This window comes from Acanthochromis polyacanthus, chromosome 23 (genome assembly GCF_021347895.1).
Source record: "Acanthochromis polyacanthus isolate Apoly-LR-REF ecotype Palm Island chromosome 23, KAUST_Apoly_ChrSc, whole genome shotgun sequence".
Taxonomy (NCBI): domain Eukaryota; kingdom Metazoa; phylum Chordata; class Actinopteri; family Pomacentridae; genus Acanthochromis; species Acanthochromis polyacanthus.
In genome coordinates, this window is record NC_067135.1 from 19,142,267 (window position 1) to 19,155,357 (window position 13,091).

The window sequence follows — 13,091 nt, forward strand, 5'->3', positions numbered from 1 at the left end:
CAGATTACTGGGGTTTCACATGGAACAATCCTGTTAGCTTGCAGGGTGGAGCCTACTGAATCATTGTTCTTATTTAGAGTCCATTTCCAGTTTGAGCATTGTCTGAATTACAACTTACCGTCATGTAAAGTGTCTGAGTCGAGCCAAAGGTAAGCTGATGTGTTTGAGTTGCAGCGAGCGACGGCGGGCTGAGTCGAAAAAGAGAAACAGGGACTTCATAGTTTTGGAGGGGACAGTGTAGAGTTCTATTTAGGCCAGTTTTATGCGCAGATGAGTTTTGGGGGGTTTATTTAACGACTGGAGAGGGACTTTTTTACAATTTTTTGAACTGGTAAAGCGTGTAATGAGAAGTTGTGTTGCTCTTTTTTAATGTTTGATGCGGTTTACGACCATCAATGTGCATGCAGCGTTTTCATATTTTTTTGTTTCTTTGGTGTCTAATGTCTTTTAGCACAGATCAGATGGGTTTTTTTGGCTTCATGTTTTATTTATTAAAGTGCATGTCAGGTGACTTGGTTGCTGAAATCTAAACCCAACACTGATTGAACTTCCTCTGAGCACCTTCCCACTAGTGACACTTAGTGGCTTAAACAGGAACAGTTCATTTGGTGACTCTTCAGCACTCCCAAAAAATGATGTCTGTGCTGAATTATTTTTTTGATGAAATTGAGTGACTGCCTTGAAATTTTGTTCAGGAAATGTCGGGTGGAAAAAGTGGTGTTTCTGAAAATGTTTGTGGTTTAAAATCACGTCAGTCAACTGCAACTGGAAGAACAAACAGCTGAATAAGTTGAACTCAGCAGACTGTTTTTGCAGCAGGAAAAAAAGTCAGATGTTGCCAATAGCATTAATGACAGCTCTGGTATATTCAAGTGTAACTCTACACCATGACACAGAACTTGAAGCAGCTCAGTGGAATTACGCCATCAATAATCTTATCGTGTTCTCCTCAGTGTCTCGGTGGTTGGCCTTGCAGCGAGAAGATCCCCGGTTCGTGTCCCAGCCTGGGAGCTTTCTGTTTGCATGTTCTCCCTGTGCATGTGTGGGTTTTCTCTGGCTTCCTCCACATTCCAAAACATGCTGAGGTTAACTGATGATTCTAAATAGTCCATAGGTGTGAATGTGATTGTTTGTTTCTGTGTGTAACCCTGTAATAGACTGGTGACCTATCCACACTGGAAAAAATGCCCCTCTCAAAACAAGAAAAAAAAACTTATTTCAAGGAACATTCACCTTGAAGGAAGTGGAAAAATCTGCCAATAGAACAAGTGAAAATGGCTTGGTAAGATTTCTTGAAATAAGATGTGATATTTAGAATACTGAGATCTTAAAATTAGCTGAGAAAACTTATTTTAGCTCTATTTTACTTGGACTGTCAAGCTTAGGTGTCTTAAAATAAGCCAGATATGCTAAAAAAAAAAAAAAGATTTTTTCACTGAAAAATTGATTTTTGCTTTCATGTTCCCTCCTAATTTCAGACGTCAACTCTTCTGTTTTCCTCATTTACAGGCACCAAAAAATATTTCCTTGTCTGAAAAAAATCCAAAAAATCCGCAAAAAAATTCCCCAAATTTCTGAAAATTTGCAAAACCTTCAGGAAGAAAACTCTGAACCCTGAAAAGTTTTATTTTAAAAGAATCCTCCAAATTTGGCAAGAATATTCATGTAAATATTTCAAAAAATGAGTGAAAATCTTCCAAAAAAAATTCCTAAAAATATCTAAAGTGATTACATATATATCAGTAAAACTTCTAATATTTTCTTTAAGAACATTCACAAAAAATCAACCAAAATCCAGCGAAATCTGCTGGATTTTGGTCGATTTTTTTTTTAATGTTCTTAAAGAAAAATTTTTTTAAACATTTCTTTTTTCCACCAAAAATGTTCAAAGATTTCCCCAAAATGTTGAAAATGTGGACATCAGAAGTTTCACTGCGAAAATATATTTATTTCCCCACATTTTCAAACTTTGAAACGGGTCAATCTGACCCGCAGGACAACAAGAGGGTTAAACTTAATTTGAGTTTTCTTGTAAAATTCAACTCAAAACAAGATACTTTCAGGATTGTTTGACTTAACAAGATATTTAAGATGCATTGTCTTAAAACAAGTCCCTCCATCCTGCTGAAATGTCACTTGTTAAGATCTTAAATCAAATGGGATGATAGCCTAGCCACGCTAGACCCATGTTCTGAAGGCACAAGGGTCTAGGACCGCTTGACAGGGAGGGAGGCGGGCTAAAAGGTTATCTATCAAATCACTCTGCAGCAATTGGGTAGGTATACAACCAATCAGCGCAACGAATAGGCTGACATAGTTCCTAGAGCGCTGGCAGTGTTGCCAACTTAGCGACTTTCTCGCTAAATCTAGCAACTTTTCAAAGCTCCTAGCGACTTTTTTTTTGTCAAAAGCGACTAGCGACAAATCTAGCGACTTTTTCTGCCGTTTTGGAGACTCTGATAGGAAAACTCAGCTCATTCTGCAGTTACTGTTTTCAACAAGCAGCAGGTGCTGCTGTGAGCTTCTCCCCCTCCCAGAGCACAGGCTGTCAGTCCAGTAACCCCGCAGGAGACCCAGTGAGGGGAGGGGGAGACCCACATCACTCCGCAGCCAGATGGCAGATGAATCGCACATGCGCAAAGTCACTACAGATCCCATCCAGACTTACGGAGCCATATAAACGAAAATGTTTCTTCACTGTCATGCTAAAATAAACCACAGCATTTAGCCTCTAGTGGGTGTTTTATACTCACTTTTTGGTCTCTTCCACAACGTTATTCCTCTCTCCTACAACATTGATTACAATTACATGCAAACTGGGAAATATGCAAAGTAGGCGATGACGTCATTTAGCGACTTCTAGCGACTTTTAGGACAGCCAATAGCGACTTTCCTTACCGAGGAGTTGGCAACAGTGAGCGCCGGCGGATTGTGGCTAAGTCCCATTAGCTTCCCAACCAGCGGAGCCAACTGGTATATTAAGGATTTGCCATATCCCGCCGGCATAAGTCCAAATACGTCTTTCTTCTCAATGAAACACTTCAGTGCCGTCCTTTGTTTATCTTTCAAGTTGAATTTTAGCTTCAAATCTTTAAGAGCTGTGGCCAAAGCCAAGTCGAAAGACAACTGTTTATTGTGCGCCGGTTGTTTCTGTCAGAATTGTTGCGCTTCTGTCGTCACTTAGTTACGCCCGCCTTCTGACTCTACACTTCATGGTGATTGGTCCGGCCAGTTTTAGGAGAATCCAGCCTCGAGCCTTATGGAGGGTAACTAGACCCACCCTGGCAGAGAATTAAATTCGTTGACGTGGGTTGTCTAGCGCGGCTAGGCTAATGGGATGAGACATTTTGACTAAAAACAAGACAAATAGACTTGGTAAGATTTTGAGTTTTTGCAGTGCAGGGTGTCCTCTGCCTTCACCCTCAATCAGCTGGCATAGACTCCAGGCCCCCCATGACCCTAATGAGGATTAAGCAGTGGATAGCTGATGGATGGATAATCCTATCATTTATACCTGTTAGCAACTGCGTGGAGTCAAAATCAAATCATTTAATAGCCACCAGACAGTGTGAGCATGCTCTGGTGTGATTTCACTTCTCATATGATCTCCAAATCCTCAACAATTAAACACCAGACTGTTTGTTGTTTCTTTCTGTGTATACAGTCTGTGAGGGCTGCACTTTTCCTAGTAATTCCCAATTATCGCAGCTTTCCTGGAAGGCGACTGTCCATGGGAATACAGCCAGTAGAAGAGAAAAAAATAGAATTGGAAACGCATCTCTCCCTTCACAGCAGACACACACACACACACACACATGCATACGCTGACTCATGGTCTGCAGTGGTGAGTCAAGGTTTCTGTGTAATGGGTAAACACACATCAGTGGGCAGACTAAGGTCGCTCACCCGGCCTGCAGTTGCGTCCATACTACGTGAATCACCATGAAGGCAGGAGACTGACACTGATAAAAATGCTAACTTCAGCTAATGTCTTGCTTTCTTAATTTTTAATTGTTTGCAATATCACCACAGACCCTACACTGGAAAAAAAAAATCCTCTCAAAACCAGAAAAATAGCTTATTTCAAGGAACTTTTATCTTGAAATAAGTGAAAAAATCTGCCAATAGAACAAGTGAAAAATGGCCTGGTAAGATTTCTTGAAGTAAGATTTGATATTTAGAATATTGGGATCGTAAAATGAGCTGGAAAACTTAATTTAAACTATATTTTACTAGGACTGTCAAGCTTAGGTGTCTTAAAATAAGCCAGACATGCTAAAAAAAAAAAAAAAACTGTTTTCACTCTCATGTAATCTCCTAATCTGAGATGTTTCAACCCTCCTGCTGTCTTCATTTACGGGGAGCAAAAAATATTGTTTCCTTGTCTGAAAAAAATAAAAATAAAAATCAGCAAAAAAAAATCCCCAAATTTCAGAAAATTTGCAAAACCTTCAGGAAGAAAAATTACAATAATTCCTTTAAAATTTCCCTTAAAAGTTTTATTTTAAAAAAAATCCCAGAAATTTGGCAAGAAAATTCTTGTAAATATTTTTTTAAAAAATGTGTAAAAATTTTCCCAAACATCCTAAAAAATATCTGAAGTGATTCCATATGTATCAGTAAAACGTCTAATATTTTCTTCAAGAACATTCACCAAAAAAAATCAACCAAAATCCAGCAAATCCGCTGGATTTTGTTTGATTTTTTTGGTGAATGTTCTTAAAGAAACATCTTTAACATTTCTTGTTTTCCACCAAAAAATGTTCAAAAATGTCCCAAAAATGTAGAAAATGTGGACATCGGAAGTCACACTGTGGAAATATTTTTTTTTTCCACATTTTCAAACTTTAAAATAAGTCATTTTGACCCACAGGACAACACGAGGGTCAAAATTATTTTGACATTTCTTGTAAAATACAACTCAAAACAAGATAATTTCAAGACTGCTTGACTTAACAAGATATTTAAGATGTGTTGTCTTAAAACAAGTCCCTCCATCTGCTGAAATGTCTCTTGTTTAGTGAATTTATGTTAAATCCAGTAGGATGAGACATTTTGCCTAAAACTAAGACAAACAGACTTGGTAAGGTGTAACTGATATGTTTCTGCCTTTTACCCAAATTCTTCTTTCCTCTATACTCTGTCCTGTTGCACTCTGCGCTTGCTTCAGCCATCTGCATTGGCAAACATTCTGTCAATCACAGCACCGGAGGCACGATGCACTCTCACCCGGGAATCAATAAACTGCACTGACCGCTGCATATTTGCACTTTGGACCCCTGGACGTTGCGCAGCACACGCCAACGCTCCATTCTGCTGAAGAATATCTCTGCTCCTCCTCATCCCTGCGCTGACACCTCTGGGTAGGACTCTGGAGACTGCACGGCGGGAGGCCTGGGTGGGTGAATGCACTGAAGAATGACCTTGGTTTGGAAAGTAATGGCAGGTGGACCGCTGCTCACTTTGAGCCTCGCTCTGGTCGTCCTTTGGGCTGAAGTGCAGGGGAACGGAGAGGGTAAGGTATGTTAATGTAATGTAAAATGTGTGCCATGGACAGTGCATTGAGTGTCTGTCGATGTTTAAAAGTTTGGGGTCATTTAGAAATGTCCTTATTTTTGAAAGAAAAGCTTTTTTTCAATGAAGATGGCATTAAATGAATCAACAATCCAGTCTAGACATTGTTAATGTGGTAAATGACTATTCTAGCTGGAAACGGCTGATTTCTAATGGAATATCTCCATAGAGGTACAAAGGAACATTTCCAGCAACCATCACTCCTGTGTTCTAATGCTACATTGTGTTAGCTAATGGTGTTGAACGGCTAACTGATGATTAGAAAACCTTTGTGTAATTATGTTAGCACATTAATAAAAGTGTGAGTTTTCATGGGGAAACATGACATTGTCATGGTGACCCCAAACTTTTGAACGCTTGTGTAAATGTGTTAAAATGCTCTCATCTAGTCGTTCTGTTAGTTTAAGGAGTATGTATCTATCATCTCTAAATAATCCTAATACAAATATGAGTGTAAGTTTTTGTAACATGCATTGTTTCTGCTTACTGTAAAATTAAAATGTCCCACACTTCCCTAAAACAACAATAGCCGTGGTTATTTTTTCCCCTTGAAAGCAGAAAAACAGTAGCCTAGCCACCCTAGACCCATGTTTCTGAAGGCACAAGGGTCTAGGCACGCTGGACAGGGAGGGAGGCGGGCTAAAAGGTTGTCTATCAAATCACTCTGCAGCAATTGGGTAGGTATACAACCAATCAGTGCAACGAATAGGTTCCTAGAGCGCTGGAAATCAGAGGATACGGTAGTTCGGTGAAGCCTTATTTATACAGTCAATGGGTGAAGCTCAAGTATATTACAGACAAGATTATTCAGAGTCGGTGCTAATGGAGCTCAACAACTGTTGTCGTTTTTGTTGTCGACCCTGGCAGAGAATTAAATTCGTTGCCGTGTGTTGTCTAGCGCGGCTAGGCTAGTTGTTTCCGGTTGTTTCTGTCAGAATCGTCACACCTCTGTCGTCACTTAGTTACGCCCGCCTTCTGACTCTACACTTCATGGTGATTCGTCCGGCCAGTTTTAGGAGAATCCAACCTCGAGCCTTATGGAGGGTAACTAGACCCACCCTGGCAGAGAATTAAATTCGTTGCCGTGGGTTGTCTAGCGTGGCTAGGCTAGAAAAACATATATCTGGGGGGGGTTCAAATTCAAAGCATGATAAAAGTGAGAGGAGAGAAGAAACACAAACTGCTGAAACACAAATATGTATGAAATTATTTCACTCTCTCTCTCTCTCTCTCTCTAATCATTGATTCTTGAAGAGATGTTGGGCTATTTGAACATTCGTTAAAATTAAACCCACTTTGGTGGAGGTGGTGATAATGCATACACATCTGAATTGTGTAGCTACACACTGGTTTCCATAAGACGTCAACAACAAACAGGTCAGAAACCACTGGTTTAACCTTTATCAGTGTATTGAGTGTTATTTTAAAAGCTTGTTCTATTACCCAAATTGTATAATATTAACTATTTTAATCATGTAAAATTAACTAAAGCTGTCGGATGAATGTAGTGGGTTAGAATCAGGCGTAAACTAACCGTGATGTCACCCGTTGGTTTCAACGCCGAGAAAATGAATCCCGGATTTTGCTACTTCTTGGTCGCCGTTTTGGATTTTTTGGAGCCAGTGACGTAAAAAGCGTCATCAAACAGGCTGGACCGGAGAGCAACTAGGGGCAGGATTGGCTGAGGACTCTCTTATCCCGCCCACGTTTTACCGCAGAGGCTTCTGTTGCTGTCTATCAAGTATAGCCACGCCCCCTGGCTCCGCCAACTTTAATGATTTATTTAAAATTCAGTATTGATTTATTTTAAGATCGGCCACCTGATCTCTCATTTTGACCATGAAAACTAACGGGGAAAAAACCTGAGCTATAGAAAATCAATCTATCAAATTTTATTTTTTCCAAAAATGAATTGGGGTCTATGGAGAAAAAGCTTTTTGGAGCCAACCCTAGCGGACGGCGTGATATTGCAAGTTTTTGACACTTCCGGGTTGGCTTCAATTCTGGAGCCAGATGCTACGTCCACTATATATACAGTCTATGGTTAGAATGTACAAAATTTCTCTCTGAAATGTCACATAGCAATTATATTTTGAAGCTGAATCAATTATTAAATTGGATTCATCCCTCACTTTAGTATGGTTTAAACCTCTAACAAATCAGGACATCTGACTATAAAACATAATGTTAAGCATGTTGAAGTAATGATTTTGTGTTAAATGAGTGCCTTATTAGGACTGTGCTTTCCAGAAAGGAGTATCAGGCAGTTCCACCGTCTATCTCAGCCAGGACAGAGACATCTGGAGGCCACTCATCCACACGACAGTCAACATCAGTGAGATCAACAGGTACGTGAGCAGAGCAACGTTTCACAAGGAAAATCTGCAGGCACGTAGAAAAGGAGGGCTTCTGTATGTTTGAAAATTCAAACAGTATGCAAAAGATGACTGAAGTTTTGCAGAAAACTTTCAGTGTTTCCGTGTAGATTGTCCTCTTCATCTTTCTTGAAATCGGTGGTTGTGTTTTCATTCTGGTTTGTGCAGCATCAAGTCATCCTTTCAGCTACGGACGTTTGACTCGGAAGGTACCATTTTCTACGGAGATACCAAAAATGGGGAGGACTGGTTTGTTTTGTCCCTGAAAGATGGCATCCCTTTGATGCAGATCAGCAAAGGAGACATACTTATTAGTGTGGCAGGAGGCCCAAAGCTGAATGATGGGAAATGGCACACTGTGAGTTCCCCGTGCAGTTCAATGTCTCACAGATTTATTATGAATCAAGTGGCACTTTTTTTTTTAAATAACAGAAATTTCAGAAAGCCATTTTGCCTTGGAAAAAAGTGAAATTTCCTCATTACTTTACATCCCGTGGCTTTTAATAATCATGTGGTATTCCTGACATGCTGTGTTTTTGCTTCTTTATCTCTTGGCGCCACCAAGCTGGAAGTGAGCAACCACGGGAAGTTTGTAATTCTGGAGGTGGACGGCTCTGAGGGAGTGACGGTGGGTATGCATTCCAAACAGACAGAGGAAGACATTTCAGGTGAACTTCGACTGGCCCTGGGTGGGATCCTGATCAAAAAGGAAAAGATGATCATTCAGGTGCAGTGTGTTAATACTGTTCTGTATCATTTATCCGTCCTGTTCAGTCTAATTGGTTTGGTTTAACTTTTTTGTCTTTACATTTGCAAGAATTCTATTTGATTATCGATGGACAATCGACATGAATGTGTTGTGGTGATTCATTTTTCATTCTGCAGATGTTTGATGGCATCACGTTCATCTCCTGTGCTCCCTGTTTATCTTGCAGCTCATTATTTTAAATGCATTGTTGTGTTCTTTGCTGTAGTATGAGCCGCAAATGGATGGCTGTGTGCGGAAAGGCAACTGGCTGAACCTCAGCACCCCCTGGGACATAGAGGTTGAGGGCCTCTGGCCTTGCTACCAAAACATCCGACCTGGCAGCTACTTTTCTGGCAAAGGGTTGGCCGTTTTCAACACCTCAGGTAGGAACATTGTGCTAAGTTGCACAAAACATTGGCAGGAGTACTTCATTAAAGGATAAGCTTTCCAGCTGACATAGATAATGCATTTTTGCATGACATGGAACCTTGGTAGCAATGTTTGATTTAATTTCATTCTTAGTTGGTGTGTAAGGGCTCATTGTTTTGCTTTAGTCTGTTGCTGGTTTTACTCAGTCTCTCCTCAACCAAACTGACTGAGGCAGATGGCCACCCTCCCTGAGCCTTGTGCTCCTGGAGGTCTCTTCCTATTAAAAGGGAGTTCTTCCTTATTGCTGTTATTCTAAGGTCACGACTTTAACATTTTAATTTGTCATGCATATTTGTAATGTTACATTTCAACTGGAAAGCAGTTTGGGTCAGCATGCTATTTCAAATATTCTGTACACTATCAACAAGAGTAATTTGCCTTAATTAATAAGGCAATGATATACAAAACCTATTAAATACAGGACTGTTTTTCCTCTTGCAGTTTTTCTAACTGACGAAGATGATGGGCTCAAGATTGAATTGTGGAGCGATTTCACTCAGATGGATGGGACCATTTTGAGCATCAAGGCTCCTGGGCAGGACCTGATGTTCACTTTAGTGGCCAATAACAACACAAAGGTATCCATGCACCTAAAATATACATGATTCAAACTAATTTTGCATTTTGGCTTCGTAACTTACATGAGCATTTGATTCATGACAAAATCCCATCACACATATAAAAAAGAAAAGCACTCAGTGTGCTCAGTACTCCACATAGGCTGCTCAGTAGTTGTCTGATTTCCGACGGATGAAATCTTTAAAAAATTTGTGGTCCACAGCGGTCAATTTGTAGTAGGATCACAATCATGTGATCGTCAGCAGGCAGCTGATGTAGTGTTCACTTGTGGTGGTAACTGGTGGCTTCTCTTCTCTGCGCTGTGTTAATTCAGCCGACACAAATATCTTTTTTAAAAAAATGTTTATTACAGGCCTTTACAGTCGATAAAAAAGACACACAAAAATCCTACAGAAATGAAAAATTGCATAACCATAGTAGCATTTGGAAAGTGAACTTATAAGTAGAATTATATTACATTAAAACATACAAATTACACATTTATCTCTCTCTCAGAACACACAGACAAAAGGGGAGAGGTAAGGCAGGAAAAGCTCATTGACAGAACAGGGCTGGGTGGCTAAAGGTGTACGTAGGGGTACAGGGACCCCCCAGCAAAGGTTCCACACAACAACTGAGAGACGTGTAATTATAACAATAATTGTTATAATAAATGTGTAATTGTGTAATTATAACAATAAACATAATAGCAAAAAAAGAACAATAAAATAATATGTATTTGGTATATTATATATTGCTAAAACTGTGCCACATTCCTTGATGGAGTAACAAAACATGAACAGAATGGAGACCGCAATGCACTGGAAAAAATGCCCCCCTCAAAACAAGAAAAGAAAAAGCTTATTTCAAGGAACTTTTACTTGAAATAAATGAAAAATCTGCCAATAGAACAAGTAAAAAAAATAGCTTGGTAAGATTTCTTGAAATAAGATATGATATTTAGAATATTAAGATCTTAAAATTAGTTGGAAAAACTTGTTTTCAGCTTTATTTTAGGTGTCAAGCTTAGGTGTCTTAAAATAAGCCAGACATGCTTAAAAAAATAGTAGCTTATCACTCAAAAATTGATTTTTGCTTTCATGTAACTTCCTAATTTGAGATGTTTTAACCCTCCTGTTGTTCTCATTTAAGGGCACCAAAAAATATTGTTTCCTTGTCTGAAAAAAATCCAAAAAATCAGCAAAAAAATTCACAAATTTCTGAAAATTTGCACAAACCTTCAGGAAGAAAATTCTAATAATTCCTTAAAAGTTTCCCTTAAAATTTTTATTTTAAAAAATCCCCCAAATTTGGCAAGAAATTCTTGTAAATATTTTCAAAAAATTAGTAAAAATCTTCTAAAAAATCCTCAAAAATATCTAAAGTGATTACATATATATCAGTAAAACTTCTAACATTTTCTTAAGAGCATTCACAAAAAAATCAGCCAAAATCCAGCGAAATTCGCTGGATTTTGGTTGATTTTTTTGGTGAATGCCTTAAGAAACATTTCTAACATTTCTTTTTTTCACCAAAAAAATGTTCAAAAATTTCCCCAAAATGTTGAAAATGTGAACATCAGAAGTTTTCACTGTGACAAAACTATTTTTTTCCCCCACATTTTCAAACTTTAAAACGGGTCAATTTGACCCGCAGGACGACAGGAGGGTTAAACTTATTTTGAGTTTTCTTGTAAAATACAACTCAAAACAGGATAATTTCAAGATTGTTTGACTTAACAAGATATTTAAGATGCATTGTCTTAAAACAAGTCCCTCCATCTTGCTGAAATGTCACTTGTTGAGTGAATTTATCTTAAATCAAGTGGAATGAGACATTTTGACTAAAATAAGACAAACAGACTTGGTAAGATTTTGAGTTTTTGCAATGTGAGAGTTACAGTCTGTATTTGGACTTTACAGGTGGTCACATTTGCTCTTGGCGAAAACAAAATCAACATGAAAAGCACTTTAAGAGGACTGCTGATGCACTTTGAGAAGGATTCACTGAGACTGCATGCAGATGAAAGTGAACTTGAAAGGACTGATAGCATCATGCCAGTGAACCACCCTGGGTATCTGACAGCTTGGAGAGAGGGCCGTCTTACCGTTGGAGGTCTTTTGGGTGAGACTACACCATGATCACGTGAAGTGTTTTTTCAAAAACGATCTGTACAGTCTCTAAATCTTTAAATTTTAAGGTCCCATGTTATTGTTCTAAAGGACTAGATAAGATTCATAGAAAAAAAACAAAAAACAAATGACAACAGATACAGTGATACCAAAAGAAAACCTGTTGATACAAATCATGTCTCCACTGCGATAAAATCCACATTGACAAGTGTTTTCTTCTTCACCCTTTTTCTTTTTTTTACTCCCCAGGTGATGGTGAGGACAATGTTGGCTCCCAGTTCTTGACAGGGTGTCTGGGGAAGATACAGATCCAAGAGAAGGATTTGGATCTGGATTTGGCTGTCAAACACATGTCAATCTCCTCTCACAGCTGCCCTGCATAGATCACAACATCATGCATATACTATATGTGAGCTACATGTTTGCATTTATTAGAATCAAAAAAATTCTATTTTTAAATAGATATTTACTCAATTTGCAACAGAATGTAAAGTAAATCTGAGAATTGTGAGCAGTTGGTATATGCAATAGTATGTCTCTGAGTCATATATTAGTCTCCTAAAAGTTCTTCTTCTGAATAACATTCATTTCTCTGCTGGACTGAAAGCAAAAATAAATTCTAAGGATAGACACTGAGTCCAGTTTGACGAAAACCGATTTAGGACGTGGAATTTGCTCCCTCTAGTGGATTATTAAAAATGTTAAATTCATGCCGTCCAGTCTTGTGTATGATGTCATCTAACACAACATTACATGTATTTAAAATCAAAACACATGCTTGTCATCTTTAAATGAGAAAAGTGACAGAAATAGGAGCAAACTTTTTTCAAAAATTAAACGATTCATGCAGTTTTTTCTTTGTTGCCTTTTTGAAGATTTTTGAGTTTTTCATATCTGAATTTCACTGGATTTGGTTGATTTTTTCATGAATGTTATTAAAGAAACATTTTTTTTTAAATCCACCAAAAAAGTTAAAAAATATCCCCAAAAAATTTGAAAATGTGCAAGTTTTCACTGTGAAAATATATTGATTATATATTTTCTACATTTTTAAACTAAAATGGGCCAATTTGACCGGCAGGACGACACAAGGATTAAAACAAGATAATTTCAAGATTGTTTGACTTAACAAGACATTTAAGATACATTGTCTTAAAACAAGTCCGTTTATGTTGCTGAAATGTCACTTGTTAAGTGGATTTATTTTAAATCAAGTGGGATGAGACGTTTTGACTAAAAGTAAGACAAATATACTTGGGAAGATTTTGAGTTTCT

At 38.3% G+C, this 13,091-nt stretch overlaps 1 protein-coding gene across 1 annotated transcript; it reads left to right on the forward strand.

Moving 5' to 3' along the window:
- The first annotated feature begins 5,283 nt into the window (after positions 1 to 5,283).
- shbg (sex hormone-binding globulin) lies at positions 5,284 to 12,526 on the forward strand. Its single transcript, XM_022210215.2, has 8 exons — positions 5,284 to 5,520; positions 7,825 to 7,922; positions 8,118 to 8,307; positions 8,515 to 8,676; positions 8,924 to 9,080; positions 9,568 to 9,704; positions 11,607 to 11,808; positions 12,066 to 12,526. The coding sequence occupies exons 1-8, from the start codon at positions 5,419 to 5,421 to the stop codon at positions 12,197 to 12,199; spliced, it is 1,182 nt and encodes a 393-aa protein (XP_022065907.1). The 5' UTR covers positions 5,284 to 5,418; the 3' UTR covers positions 12,200 to 12,526.
- Positions 12,527 to 13,091: the final 565 nt, after the last annotated feature.

Coding starts and splice junctions, on each gene's coding strand:
- shbg (XM_022210215.2), top strand. CDS start 5,419: ATGACCTTGGTTTGGAAAGTAATGGCAGGTGGACCGCTGCTCACTTTG. Junction 8,308..8,514: donor ATGATGGGAAATGGCACACT/GTGAGTTCCCCG, acceptor GGCGCCACCAAG/CTGGAAGTGAGCAACCACGG. Junction 9,705..11,606: donor TGGCCAATAACAACACAAAG/GTATCCATGCAC, acceptor TGGACTTTACAG/GTGGTCACATTTGCTCTTGG.